The sequence below is a fragment of the Echeneis naucrates genome, chromosome 7 (genome assembly GCF_900963305.1).
Source record: "Echeneis naucrates chromosome 7, fEcheNa1.1, whole genome shotgun sequence".
NCBI lineage: Eukaryota > Metazoa > Chordata > Actinopteri > Carangiformes > Echeneidae > Echeneis > Echeneis naucrates.
The window spans coordinates 17,703,350-17,718,743 of NC_042517.1; the positions used below are offsets into that span (position 1 = coordinate 17,703,350).

General features: G+C 41.7%; 1 protein-coding gene across 1 annotated transcript; it reads left to right on the forward strand.

The window, feature by feature from the left end:
* Positions 1-7: 7 nt before the first annotated feature.
* On the forward strand, positions 8-6,911 carry rnf114 (ring finger protein 114). The gene is made up of 6 exons (XM_029506235.1): positions 8-211; positions 1,112-1,262; positions 1,516-1,622; positions 3,045-3,159; positions 3,279-3,386; positions 3,489-6,911. Exons 1-6 carry the CDS (start codon positions 75-77, stop codon positions 3,552-3,554), a joined length of 684 nt encoding a protein of 227 aa, XP_029362095.1. The 5' UTR covers positions 8-74; the 3' UTR covers positions 3,555-6,911.
* The last annotated feature ends 8,483 nt before the right edge of the window (positions 6,912-15,394 follow it).

The window sequence follows — 15,394 nt, forward strand, 5'->3', positions numbered from 1 at the left end:
CCGGAACCAGCAGCCGGTGACGTCGCCCCCCTCCCCTCAGTGTTCGGTGGGGGCAGATTGAGTGAAGAAAAGAAATGGCGATGCTCGGAGGCTTCAGCGCAGCACAGCACAAGAAAAACATCTCCGACGGGAGCAGCGACGTGTCAGAGTTCGTCTGTCCGGTCTGCCTCGAAATCTTCGACAGTCCCGTAAAAACACAATGCGGCCATACGTGAGTATTTAGCGGTTCCCCCTCAATTGTCCTCCCTGAACACTCGTCTACCAGCAGCTAGCTAAAAATAATATGGACACGGTTTGTTTTTAAATGTGTCGAGCAGACACACTTGCAAAACATCGACCGGGCGTGTGTGTGCTGCTAATGGGATCCAGCCATTCTGTTTTGCTCGGTTGTCTTTTTGGTAAAAAAAAAACCAAACAAACAAACAAACAAATAAACAAAAAACAGCACGATCCTGTTAAATCAGTTTCAGTTTTGTTTACATCAAAGAGGAGGCCTCACGTGGGAGTTGTAGTTTAAACTGCCACTTGACCAACTTGTCAAATCATCCTAAAGGACTACAAGTTCATGCGCCCTCTTGAGGTGGGGACTTTCCATCTGATTTCGAGGAAGCTGTTGTAAGCAGCTTTGTAATGCTAGTCCAGTCAAGGATAATATCCAGTTTCACCTGTCAGACCGTGTGTCGTACTGTCAGTCGAGAAATGGCAGCAATAGGTGAAGTTATTTCCTTCAGATAAGCAAAGGGAGGTCAAATGAATCCCCTGCTCTAGTATCCTGGTTAGGATCAGGTTTTTAAGAATCTTGATGGCATGTTGTGCATTTAAAATCTCATTATGGGATCTCAGTCGGGTTTTGCAAAACTTGGATATGCTTTCTGTAATGCACAACTAGAAACCAGGAAGCGATGAGATGGTGAGATATGAAGACAAATCTACACACAAATTTTCATCAACCTAGATACTTTCTAGACAGGGAGAATAACCTCTTTTCTCATTTCCGAATGTCATATCAGAACTAGGACATGACTGGGATAGAAATGTTCATGTATATGCACTCGTGACTTCCTTTTTTTGACTTGCTTGTCATCATATTCCTAATCCCATCTCTTATCAGGTTTTGCCAGAGTTGTCTGCACGAGTGTTTGCGTCCACAGAAGCCTGTTTGTGCTGTATGTCGGGCCTCACTTGGCCACTGGACTAAAGCTGCTGAACTAGAGGCCCTCATCCAGTCATCTGTTGCAGCTTGCAAAGGGTGTGGAGTTCAGGTATGACTGTGCAAAAGCTTCTGAATGACCATTAATGGTTTGTTGTGAACCGCAAGGGTTTGGACAGGTCAATACCATGCACAAGGAAACCAATAAAGCTGAATATATCCTAACTACATATAACCAAACTGATGTCAAAATTCAGTCTTTATATTCAGATAATCTCAGCATTAAAAATGACATGAATGAACAGTCACACGATGCCAGTCATGTAATGGTATGGTTGTTATTGACTTGTGTTCTCCGTTTTCAGATTGGTCTTTCTCAGATGAGGAGCCACACTGCTGCCTGTTCAAAATACCAGGACTATATTGAGGAGGGAGTTAGGACCACTGCCCTGAGTCAGCCTGCCATCATCAGGTGAGGTGGATTACAATCACAAAAAAAAAAAAAAAAAAAAAACTTGGCTCAATTACTGTTTTCCAACATAAATAATTCCCAATATGTTGTACAAAAGTGATATGTAAGTTTTACTGTTGCATAAGCCACCAGCACCTGCCCACCTTCAACACCCCACTAGGAGCAAAATGCCGACAGGGGACATGTTGGCTGCTCTGCATTTCTTTTTCCTTTTTTTTTTTTTTTTTTTAACCTGTGCTGTTCATCAGATGGGGCAGGCAGTATGAATGCTCCTGGTGCCTTGTTGTGCTGAAACAGTTTTACTTTGCAAAGGAGTCTGACATGCTCCAGTTGCCATTTGTGTTTAACTTTATTGGAAATGGTATTGGTTTGCTGGTAAAGCTACTGGGCTGAGGCTCAGGAGTGGATAGAAAGAGATGCTCTGCATTTCTACTGTCAAATAACTGTTGTGAAGATAATTCTCATCAACCTGTCTCATAATATTATGAATTGGGAGCAGCATTTTAGCAGTTGATGAGCCTTCAAACTCATGAACTGTGTTCGCGAACAAATAGCAATAACAAGGTCTTGCTCGATTTTTAAGATGGGAACAGTTAGGTATATATTTGAGGCAACTAAATTGTGTGAATATACTATATGCTGTTAATTTCACACCCAACTGGAACTCAAAGAAACTGACAGAAAATAAATACAGTGAAGCGAGATTTTAAGCACAGCGCAGGACTTGAATGATGTCAGAGTTCTACATATATTTAAGAATTTACCTGGAATCTGTTTAGGACAACATAATGTTCGCATCAACATCACATCGAGGGTGATGTAGCCAAGGAAACATGAACCTTTTTTTTTTTTTTAAGATCTGCTCTAAAACTCTGCATGATTTGTAGCTATACTTGACATCTAAGTTGTTTAACCATATAATCTTTTACTTCAGTGTGCAAGTTGTTTGTAAAAAAGAAAGACTTCAGCAATGCAAAAGACAATAGTAATGGTAAATGGCCTTTTGTAATTGAGACATGGTTGACCAGTTTTCTATGGAAACTTGTGTTGTCATAGTCTAACAAATACACAAAAAATCCACTTGGTTTTCCCCTGGAGATAAAAGAAGGAAACTGAGACACATGATCAGATTGTGGCTTTTACTGTGGAACTGCTTTGCTGCAAGGCTCCAACCAGAAAAGGACAATGCTTATTTTGGCCAAAATTTTAAATGACTGTTGTGTTTTCTCATGTGATAATATCAATACTATGTCAATAATTGATATAATGATTATCATCACTGAATCCAAAGTGCACCAAATGGTATGACATTTCTGTATATATAAAAAAAAAATTCCCTGCAGAACAAAATGTTGAAGATGCATAATTAGCAGCATGTCATGTTTAATTATCTGTTCTTTTTAATTGGTTTCTTTCCCACAGTCCAGTGCCAAATCGCTACACCTTCACTTGTCCATACTGCAGCTGCCAGAACCTTGATCAGGACGGCTTGGTTGAACACTGCACTTCCCAGCATGCTCGAGATGCACGTCAAGTAGTAAGAAATTCACATTCTATTGTGACTATATCAGCTGTTCTTAGGTTACACATGTTGTTTGGATCTAAATATGATCAATAATTTGTTCCTACATGTTTATTTTACTACGTTCTGTCTAGGTATGTCCCATCTGTGCCTCTATGCCATGGGGGGACCCTAACTACAGGAGCGCTGACTTTTTCCAGCATCTGAAGATCAGGCACACCTTCTCCTATGATACCTTTGTTGTAGGTTGAGATCCTAAAGACTATACACCTTCTTTTTTTTTATTGATCAGTTAAGTTATGTTGTGTCTGTTTTTTGTTTTTGACCTACCCATGTATTTGCAGGACTATTCCACAGATGAGCACACAATGATCCAAGAGGCTCTACAGCGCTCTCTTTTGGACAACTGAAGTGTGAGGAACAATCCACCAGAGGAGCAATCCAGTGAAGTGACGGGGAGATGGTGATGTCTTCAGAAGACAGAATAACACACTTTATCATCATTCATCTATCATGAGGATGTTGGTACTGCATTACTGTGGGTAATCAGTTTCACAGGGAATTGGTCTTGTAACTATGAATTTATAGGTTTGTAATTCAGATAAGAAATCATGCAATATGGTTAAAAAAAGCATATTGTACTGTCTGATTTAGGAGTGATGCTGTGTTTCTGGTGTTACCTTACTCCAGTTGAGTATGTAGATTTGATAGTTTGTTGAATATTTACTAAACTATGTTTATTAAGCTGTTTGTTCATCTATGACATGGTGTCATACAGTTAGGCCCAGAAATAGTTGGACAGTGACACAATTTTCATGATTTGGGCTCTGCATGCCAGCACATTGGATTTGAAATGAAACAACTGAGATGCAATTGAAGTGCAGAATTTCAGGTTTAATTCAAGGGGTTGAACAAAAATATCCCATGAAACATTTAGGAATTGCCAAAATTACCAACAATAAAATTTTCATTTTTAATACTTTGTTTAGACGGCAATGACTGCCTGAAGTCTGGAACCCATGGACATCACTAAACGCTGGTCTTCCACCTTTGTGATGCTTTGCCAGGTTTTTACTGCAGTTGTCTTCAGTTGTTGCATGTCTGTGTGTTTCTGCCTTAAGTTTTGTCTTGAGCAAATGAAATGCGTCCTTGATCGGGTTGAGATCTAGTGATTAACTCGGCCACTGTAGAACATTCCACTTTTTTGTCTTTAAAAAAAAAAAACAAAAACAGCTGGGTTGCTTTCACAGTATGTTTTTTCTATCTGTACTATGAAGCAATAGCCAATCAACTTAACTGCATTTGGCTGAATCAGAGCAGAAAGTATATCCCTATATACTTCAGAATTCATCGGATTGCTTCTGTCTTCTGTCACATCATCAATTAGCCATGCCATTGAGATGCCATCACACTGCCTCCACCATGTTCTACCGAAGATGCGAAGTGCTTTGGATCATGAGCTGTTCCAAGCCTTCTCCATACTTTCTTCTTTCCATCATTCTGGTACTGGACAATCTTAGTTTCATCTGTCCAAAGAATGCTGTTGCAGAACTGGGCTGGCTTCTTCAGAAGCTTTTTGGCCTAATCTGGCGTTTCTATTTTTGAGGCTGATTAATGGTTTGCACCTTGGTAAACCCTCTGTATTTGCTCTCATGAAGTCTTCTCTTTATGGTAGACGCAGATACTGATACACCTACGCCTTAGAGAGTGTTCTTCACTTAGGTGGATGTTGTGAAGGAGCTTTTCTTCACCATTGAAAAGATCCTGCAATCATCCACCACTGCTGTCTTCCGTGGGCGAGTCCCCAAGCTCACCAGTGCTTTTTTTTTTCCCCCAGACTGTACCAAACTGTTGATTTGGCCACTCCTAAAATTTCCTCTGTTTCCCTGATGGATTTATTCTTTCTTTTTTCTTTCTTTTTTTTTTTTCAGCCTAAGGATGGTGTGTTTCACTTCCATTGCGAGCTCCTTTGACCGCATGTTGTTGGTTCACAGCAACAGCTTCCAAATGCAAATGCTACACCTGGAGCCAACTCCAGGTTTTACCTGCTTAATTGATGACATAAAGTAATAACACACACCTGTCCTTGAAACAGCTTTTGAGTCAATTGTCCAATTACTTTTGGTGGCTGCATATTAAAGAGCTGTAATTCCTAAACCCCTCCTCCAATTTGGATGTGAATGCCCTCAAATTAAAGCTGGGAGTCTGCACTTTAAGCCCATGTTGATTATATAACTATCTTATCTTAAATATGTTTTGTTAAAAAACTAAAATGACAAAACTTGTGTCACTGTCCAAATATTTCTGGGCCTAACTGTACAGCCAAAAACTTCCAAAGTTGTAATTAAAATTCCCTGTTGTCAATACTTGATGTTATAAAAGGGTTTGACCACTAGGTGGCTAACTATTGCCAGCAAAATACAAACTTCACTCTGTGAAGTCCATCAGACAAGTAATTTTAACAGTAATATATAATAATCAACTCAAGAGTGACAATGCATGTTTACTCTCAAAAAAAGGGGTCGTTTTTATGTTTTTCAGTTAATTAGGCAGATGAATTTTTTAATGCTGTTTCTGGATAAAGTGTGTGTGGGTGTGAGAGAGTATGTGTTTGTTCTGTTTTCAGAGATCTACTGGAAAGAATAAATAATACGAGGGTCAAACAAAGCCAGAGATGGCTGTTTGCTTTATTGTAATGTTTCTCCCTTATGTCTTTGTGCCTGCTGGTAGATCTTATTTCTGACTTCCAAAACTCATAGGGCTAATATTTTATCCAGTCAAACCAAAACATGCAAGTAGGAGACCATCAGTTCATCATAACTGGCCAGTTCTGTGATTTCTCATGCGGTGAGAGTTTCTTTGCATGTTTATAGCCATAGGAGGGCAGTAGAGTTCCACCATTCTCTGACCGTCAGTGACAGCAGCTGACCCTCACCAGCCTTCTGGGTCTGTTTGTAAGACATAATCCAACACTGACTTCATTCTGTAAACGTATTTTTGTCCAACTTCGCATTTCACTTGCAATTTGTTTCAAATGCAGCATGCAAAGATGTCACAGGCATTTGGAAAGTGATGATTTTGTGGGATTATTGTTTTTTTTTTTTTTTTTTGGGGGGGGGGGCAGTTGATGATATGACTTAACTGTAATTTACTGTCGTGCGTTGTTTTGTTTTCTTTTTATTTTTTTGTTGTAGTTTGTTTCATGCCTACTGTCGGCAATGCTTCTAAAAGAAAACAAAAAAAAAGTTTGTTCTCATGCTGTTCATATTACTGAATATCACTGCCAAGAGTGATAAAAAAATCAGCAAAATTATTATTTGTATCCCTCCAAATTCTGGCAGCATGTGATGTAACAAATTTATTTGACTTTTTGCCTGATGTTTGGTATTTTGGTTCTTACATTGTGAATTGTCCTCTTAATTTTAAATGTGGTGTTTTTCATTGGCTTGTAATTGTCACAACCATAGTACAACTCTCCATAAACAGTTATGCATTTGTCCTCTACCAACAGGTAAATAAAATTGCATACACCCAGATCAAGTAGCTGTAAAGCAGAACCTTAATGCCTTTTTCACTTAGTCTTTTGTGCCACTTAGGCCAAGATGTTCATTTTTTTCCTCCAGTAAACGTGTAATAATTTTGTATGTTTCTCATGTGTAATCTTCATTTTTTTTCATTCTCGATATATCTCATTCTCTTTTGTCAGCCCTATTGTCAGGGGGTGTTAAATCCTGATAAATTAAAGCTCTTTAATTATTTAAACCCTGGCCCCAGAAATCAGGCGCAGTGATTTATACCTGTGTGTATGAGACTTGTGGGGGTTAGAAACAACACTCACTGCTTTGATGGATGACCACTGTGTGTGTTTGTGTTTGTGTGTGTAAGGGAGCGCAGTTAAAATGAAGGTAATGTGCAGGGTGCATCAGTTGAAACACTGGATTTGTCATAATCTAACAACAGGACTGTGTTTTACTGAAAAGGACTGTGGGACATATTAAATAAGGCAACCTTTTTACAAACCGTTGTTTGTGTATTAGAAATCAGGGCAAAGTCATGTCACACCGACAATGATCTTGCATCGTGATTTTGCATGTAGTTGAATCTGTGCTAACTTTATGATGAAACTTAGGCCCTTCGGTGTACATTGTCCACAGGGAGAGAAAAACCTCTCATCTCCGCTCTTTCCTTTGTGTGCTTCAATCTGTAATTGCTGGAGCAAAATGATAATGCAGTTTCTCACCTACCTCCACGGAGAATCTCACTCACTAAACTTCTTGATGTAGTCCCCCCTTTCTTCTCTTTTCTTCTCCTTATACCTCCTCCCCTCCTCGATCAGGTTTTTGCTCCTGGCAGATGGAGGAGAGATATTAGCTGTGAGAGAACTAACGAGATACTCGAGTGCTTCTGGGCAGGAAGGAAGTCGAGCCGAAAAACATGGCAGAGAGAAGTCTTTCTTGTCTGTTTGGTGGCGGTGTGTAAAAAAAAAAAAAGGGGGGGGGGGGGGGGGCGAGGTGGGGAATCGGAATAGGAAGAAAGAGAGGGAAAAGGGGAAGAGAAGAGAAATATTGAATAAAAATTTCATAAAGTTCAGCGTGTGGTTTCTTTGATGCGAGCAATAGATAGTATACGCAGTCTGCAGGCTCTGTGGAGGCAGCAATTAATGCTACATGTGCCTGAAGGCACACTGCAAGAGTCGTGGGGACGGTGGATTGTTTTATAAGTGTGCCGCACCATCACTCTACCCTAGACACCCCTTCATCAGCCCTTTGTTTTCTTTTAATGCGTTGTATACCTCCTTTTCCACCGACGGCTACCATGACTGAAGCCCAGCTTCCATGATTTTCCGGTCTCTCAAGAGCTGCCTGACATGTGAACAGTCACAAACACACCGGTAGAAGTTCAGTCAATATTTTTTGTAATATTGTTAAAATTGGACACTTTTGAATCATCAGTCAGGGCTTGGCGCAACGCACACTCATCGACTCCTCTCTGTCTGTGTGCTTGAGTTTTGGCAGCAGTTTGAAGCCATTTCCTTTTGGACCAGGTCCAGAAAGATGGACTTCTTCATGGTGTAGGTTATTTCACATCCATTGCACAATACATCTGCAATCAGAGAGGGAGAACTAGGATGACTGACTCTTATCTGTCACCTAGAACTTTCAGTAAAAAAACATTTAACATAAAAAAAAACATTGGATGGTGCCATCTGTGGTATTAAAAATAGTTTTGTAACATCCTAGGAGATACGGAAATGATGACAAGAGATAGGAAATCCTCAAATGCCTCGAAAGTTCTCTTTTTTCCAATTCTATATCCCGTACGTTTTGCTGAGGCAGGTATCTGAGATGAGGTGTGGGGCGTGTAAGAAGAGCGCTGGGAGTTTGTTCACCGTAAAATTCCTCAAAGTCAGGAGAAATAGGAAGAGCGGGAATCCTGCCACCCGGGTGCTGCAGCTCAGCAGGCCAGCCAATGTTTGAACAGAAAGTGCCAGTGGGCTTCCCCGACATCAATACTGGTTCTACACCAACTAGTCTTCCGCTTTTAAACTCTTAACAACCGACCCCCTACCCCTACCAGACACACACACACACACACACACACACACAAACACAGCCTAAGAGCAACGAGTCTTAACTTTGATTTTTTAATGCCTGCAACCAACTTGGCCCTGTATCAGCTGAAGTGAAACTTGCACAGATTGTGTGTGCGTGTGCATCTATTTTTGAGCCCCCCTAAAATCGGACTGCTGCCACTATGTGCCAGAGGTACTCGGAGCTGCAGGGATAACAAAGTTTATATTTGTTCTTATCTTTAAAAGCATCCTGTGTGCTTTGCTGTTGTAAATCATAGTGGAGGAGAGAAAATCGAATCTGATCTGTTTAGTGTAAATCCTGGAAAGGGACTTTGAATTGCTCTTGAAGCTACTGTGTATCAGTCGCTGGAAATTCTCCTGCAAGTGAAAATGAATATGAAAGACATTGATAGAACTATCAGGAGAATTGCTAATCATTGCATCTTGGCTTTTTTATTTATTTATTTGAAACCCGCTCAGCCACTGTACTAATATTTGAAAGTTAAGCCCTCTAAGGTGTAAAAACGGAGGGGGGCGGGGGGGGGGGGTGAGGTCCCTGGTGAACATATGTGTGCGTGTGCTCACTTGTGTCACAATGGAATAGCAGACCAAGTGCAGTGAATGGATCAACCCCCCTGTAGACCAACTAAGGTGTGTGTGTGGAGGAGCGTAAGGCCCAAAGCTATTATTCTCCCATTAATTTTTCCATTTGAAATCAAACCTCAGCGGGCATGCATGAGGGAATCAAAGGAGGCGGGTGGGTGTGGGACTAGATTGGGCATAAACTATGGAGGGTGGAAGGGTGGGGGGGTTGTAGCAGTATTAATGTCCATTAGGGGAGGCAAACCACTTTGAAAGGAGTCCTCTTTATTTGTCAGACTGTCTCCCTGCTGCTACCTGAGTGTTCGTTGTCCAGCATACCCAGAGGGAGAACTCCACACCATTAAAACACAATCTGGTTTTTGTTTTGTTCTGTTTTAAAGCTGTGCAGTTTTGAAAATGGTTGAGGACAGAGTCGTGCATTTTCTGCTTCCTGTACAGCTCTCACATATACACAAAACTCACAGCAAACATTTCATCTATTTCCCTCTCCACTGCAAAAACTTTCCGCCCATTCAAGAAATGTTACATCTTTGCATTCTTCAGCTATGCATTCATCATAGGGAAGACCTGCTAACTTTAATTCCTCCACCCTCCCTCCTCACACAAACATACACCTCCTCTACACCACACTTCCTTTTCAAGTCTCCTTCCATTTCCAATAACTATACTCCACCCCCCTTTTGAAAAAGTGCCAGTGCTTGCTAATCTGTCAATCAGATGTTGTCCTGTTGTGGGGATGATGGGGGCCCGTCATGGTGGGCCATACACCTCCAGCAGCTTGGAGTGGCTCGATGATTAACCAGGCAGGTAGTGAGTCAAACTGCTGACAGCAGAAACACACTGACAGCTGATTTGGAAGACAATGGTCCCGCTCCCTCTACTTAACTTGTCATGGCAGTCAAAGCACCTTCTCTATTAACTTCTGGTGCATCTAAAAATATGGAGGGAAACACGTATTTGCTGCGTTGCTTCACTGCGATGTTTTTGACATGTTCACATTGGCACAAAGACATACTGTAAATGCAAAAACAGAAATTATTGGTAACACCCGTTCTCTTAAGTTTGGTGAAGTTTCATTAGTTCCATCAGAGCTTCCTTAAAACAAATAAAACGTTAATTGGGATTATTTAAGTACTTTAAACTGCTCTTGTCGTTGTCATATTGCTTTGAATGGCTTACGGGAAACATCACAACTTCAGTAGTGAAGGCTGTACAGTACAATGTCAGCTCTACAGCAATGCACAGACACAAAACTGAAGATCGTCTCTCAGATTAATAGTCCAACACTTCCCAATTATTAACCACCCCTGCAGTGTGCCATTCATATTCAGAGTTTCTCACCTCCCTTCATTTCCTGTGCTTTGTGTCTCACGTCTTTACAGGAGGGAATGGACAACGCAGGCAGATCTGTCAAAACAGCAGCCCCCAACCACCAGCGGCTGCCGGTAGACACCCGTCCATACACCTCCACCAGCTCCGGTCCCTCCTCGGCTCAATGAGTAACTAAGCTGCAGGTACTGAATCAAACTGCTGACAAGCAAGTGGAGGCGGGTGGATGGGTGGAGAGATGGGGGCTGTGTAGGTGGATGGACAGAAAAGGAAGGGAGGATGGAGATGACAATGGCATCATTTTATATACCACATTGGTGATGTGACCTTTAACTTTTTGGGAGAGGGGGGGGTCCCTTCCCTGTTCGTCCAGCCTACACTCATATTTTCCTGTTTTTTTCTACCTAATTCTTCCCTCTTGCTCTCTAAGTGGCATCCTTTGATGGGCTGGCGCGCTCGCTCTCATCTTGTCTTCTTAGACAGATGAGTGCTGTCAGCCCTGACATCACTGCCCAGCTAAACATTAATGACTCTCTTGCCTGACAAGTGTTGGCGGGGCAGAGAAGAGGTGAAAAGGGGACACCTCTGGACAAAACCAGGGATGAAAAGGAGAAGTGATGGCTTTATCTGCTTGACAGATTCTCTTTTGTCTCTCTGAACTTGCGTATATGTATTTGTGCCATCAGCAGATTCCTGCCTTGACATGACGGTTTTATTGCCCTGTTTTTCCTTTTCTCTGAGGAGATGGACCTCTTTGTATTCCAACTGCCCGTCATCCTTCCTACTGGCATTGCTGACATTCCTTCAAGTAACTGTACATGTGAGAGCGGGCATGTGCACATAGGCATGTGTGGTTCGCTGCTCTGTTATTTGTGGGTTTCATGTGTGTTTCCTCCACAGCGTCATGTGCATTTGTCAAGAACATCCTGGACTTTGATCTTGGCGATGTTGATGCTGGTGACGGCAGGTCTTCCCAGAGGGACGGCGAGTGAGAGGATAGAAGGACGGAGAGGGGACAGGAGGGAAAGGCCTCTGCTGATGGTTGAGTCAGTGGAGTCTATGGGTCAGTTTAGATGTTTGGAAAAATACATGATGTTATTTTTCTTCTTACTATCCTTCCATGGTTCTGCTGCACTCCTCCTTCCGATGGAGCCAACTTTGTCTGCACCCACTGGTCTCTGTTTCGTTCTCTTTGTTGTCACTCAGGCCTATGGCCTCTTTCCCCTTCGCTCTTTTGAATTATTAACTCTCCAGCTCTGGGGAGTGAATGGGTACTGCTGAGTAGACACAGCACAGATCCGGCATCACATTGCCCACATGTCGGAAATTAGTCGATTTAAGGGGATTACATTGCTTCTCCCATCAGCCACCGATCCCACCGATGCGGTCACATGCTTTTAAACCTGTGCAAAACATTGTGTTATTATGAACAGATAATAGCTGAACAGTGAGATAAACAGACAAGTGTTTATGTCTTCCTGGCAGCATTCCTTTACTGTAGAGCTGCAGGCCTCCTGCGGTGTAGCCGCCCACTCTCCTGGCTTAAGTCTCCCCAGGCAGCTTCTGTCTCTGGATTCCCGGAGCAATGATTAACCCCAGTTTTGATCAATGCTTCTGCTGACTCTGATACATCACTGGAGCTTTGCAGCTGCCATGTAAAGGAAGCGTCAACTCTGTGCTGCTCGTGACAGAGCATGCCCACTCCATCACTTACATCAGGGTGTTCACACAGAAACACATGCACACACAGAGGGGAGGCCAAAATAACAGCAACACTGAATAATAGCATGCAATACCGTAATAGTTCTGCTTTAAGTACTGTTGGTGTGAAGATTCTAATTGTCAGTTTTAGTTAAAAAAAATATTGTAATGGAGTATACTGATTTCTTCAGTGAGGTCGTAGTGGACAGTTTTGTGAAGTTAAGCTTACTTTCTCCATTCTCTCAATATGTGTAGTATATTTAAGTCTGGCACTATTTAGTGTATTGTACATGGGTGAAGGTTCTTGAAAGAATAGAAATGAGCTCACGGATGTTTCTTCCATCATGAATTTGCAATTTAAATTTAAAGATCAAATTTAGATTTTTTTCCCCCCAGAATCAGAGATTCTGGTCATATTGAATATTTCTCTTAATTGTTTATATCTTTTTTTTTCAACATTTGTAAGTAGTTGAGGAAGATGGGCAAAGAAAGAGGTAAAGGGAATGTGATACACACTCATCATCCAGCGGTCCTGTACCTCGACAGCAGGGGGAAGCCCTGATTTCCTGAAGATGACAAGAAGCACAAAAGCAGATTGTTCTGTCAGCACATCCTACTCACAGAACCAGGTTAATGATTCTGTAGTCACAGCTGAGATGGAGAGATAGATGAGCAGAGAAGAGAAACAGAGAGGAGAAAGAGGTGGAGGGGGCTCATATTCAGCACTAAGGCCATCATTACAGCTGCATTAGGAATGATGGTATGTTTTTGTCATTTTAATTACCTTTAATCTGATGTCTTCATACCCGGGCCGTTCGTTAATGAGGCAGAACAAAAACTACATGTCACACACGTTTAATGTGCATCCACACAATCAGTCATACAGCTAACACAGCACGATAGTTACAGTGAGAAAAGCTCCAGGCTTAAATAAGATAGAAATTATTTAAGTTGGCAAAATGGCCTCAGGTATTTGTTATAACGGATTTTTCTTGTGTAGATGCGAAGGCAATGGAAACCAGAAATATTGAAATATATCAGGTAAAATGACTGTAAGATCGGGAGGGGGGGGGGGGGGCGGGGGTGGGGTTGTCCTCCTTTGGTCTCCAGGACACCAGGACTTGGTTAAAGTCTTAACCAACTGCTGCTTGACAATATTGCTGACTGGTGTGTGGAAACAGGAGGGATCAAAGTTATCATGTAGAAGAGAAAGGCGCCTTTCACTGAGCCAATAGAGCCTGTCCACTCCATCTTACCGTCCCATTCAGAGCAGCTTCACAGAGCAACACTTAAGACACTCCCATCCTCCCACTCTTCACTTCTTCATTCAACTCAATTTTTTTATTCCTCATCCTTTATTCTAACACTTCCTCATTCCATGTTTCCAACCTCATCATTCCTACATTGACATAATATTAAATAATTTCTCAATCCACCTGAGAAGCATGCCCCTTCACCCTGCTTCAGAGTCCACCCATTCCTTCACACCTGTCCATCCACCTCTCCATCTGTCACCGGGAGGAGCAATCACATCCACATTTGATAAGGGTGGTTAGGTGGGTCATGAAAAGTTTATGCATGTGATGCTGGAGTCTCATTTATTATCCCTGCTAATGTAGCAGGTGGGAGTGGGGAGGAAGGGCAGAAAGAGTGTGAGAGGTTGAGTTAGAGAGGCCACCACATTAAGGGATCATTACTCCTGTAGGTTCTGTCCCTTGCTTTCAAGTCCTCTTTATGCTTTATGGTCTTCATGAAGCCAGTGCTCTCTGTATTTAAGTATTCCACAGCCACTAAGAGTTCAAGATGCTTATGGCACAGGAGGTAGTCACCGCTCTCCAACCACAGAGCTATTGCCTTAAGCCTTAATGCCTGTATATGGTTCTCCAGCATTTCCTTTTCCAGTCAATGGGAATATGTTCTTGTGTTCAGCTGACGTTGTTTTGTGCTAATTAGAATACTTTGAAACACACAAAAAAAGCAAACAAACAAACAAACCAAAAAAAAAAATCACTAATAGTGTAGTGGTGTACAGTATAAAACACACACATCAATGATCTGCGCTGTGGTGTGTTTTTCAATTACAATAAACCTGGGTTAAAGTTAAGTAGTTCACCAAATGCAACAATTTCTCCTGTTTGTGCAGACTGGGTAAAGCTAATTAAAGAAATGATTTGACATTGTCTTTTAATGAAAACAAATATCTGTGGCCTGTCTTTAAATATTGATGTCTTCAGTCAGAACAAATTGGCTTTGATTCAGACTGAGAAATTGGAAAATATTGAGAGATGGATTAACACAATATTGATTTCGGTCTTTTCATGGAATTTTTTGCCAATAGGAAAAACCATGATTATTGAAAAGACAAATAAACATCCAAACTAAGGACATTAAAATAATTTTCTGATTAAAAAAAAAAAAATAATAAGATGATGGGAACGTGCAGATGTGATGGCAAGGCAGCATGGGTATGTATGAGTGTGTTAGTGTTGGGGGGAGGCTACCCAGAGGCATAGATAGTGATAGATTGGCCTGGGAGAACTGTGATGCAGATCCACTCATCAAGATTGATGTTCTGCCATTCCGCTTTAAGTGCAATTAAATTGGCCCCTGTGTTAAAAAGCCCGGCTGATAACGTGGCTGAGGCTGAGATTACGCTACATTTCCCCAGCGCTTTCCTCCACCTGCATCCCTGCCACAGCCACTCAGAGATTTACTTTACATTCTCGGCCTCCTTTGGACGCGAACTTTCCCGGCATCCTGACCTGTTCATGGGCCCTGATTTACTACTTTACGTGCAGCTCCAGCTTTTTTTCCACATAGCCCACAAAGTAGTTTTTAAATCAATGCACCCTAAAAGTTTTTAATCACTTTCTGGTTGTTGTCTTACCACAAAATTGATCACTTGTACATTAGTGCATGTTTAATGTGTAATAATGCACAGTGATTACTGAGAGGAAGGAAGTTTAATGTCTTCATGAACAATTCCAATGTAACTCATCTCTGGCGGCCATTTTGACAGGCTTGTCTATTTAGTTCTGAAGCAAT

Excerpts from the sequence above, each read along its gene's own strand:
- rnf114 (XM_029506235.1), top strand. The coding sequence starts at position 75 with ATGGCGATGCTCGGAGGCTTCAGCGCAGCACAGCACAAGAAAAACATC. Across the intron at positions 212-1,111 it reads AAAACACAATGCGGCCATAC|GTTTTGCCAGAGTTGTCTGC; the intron begins GTGAGTATTTAG and ends ATCTCTTATCAG. Across the intron at positions 1,263-1,515 it reads GCAAAGGGTGTGGAGTTCAG|ATTGGTCTTTCTCAGATGAG; the intron begins GTATGACTGTGC and ends CTCCGTTTTCAG.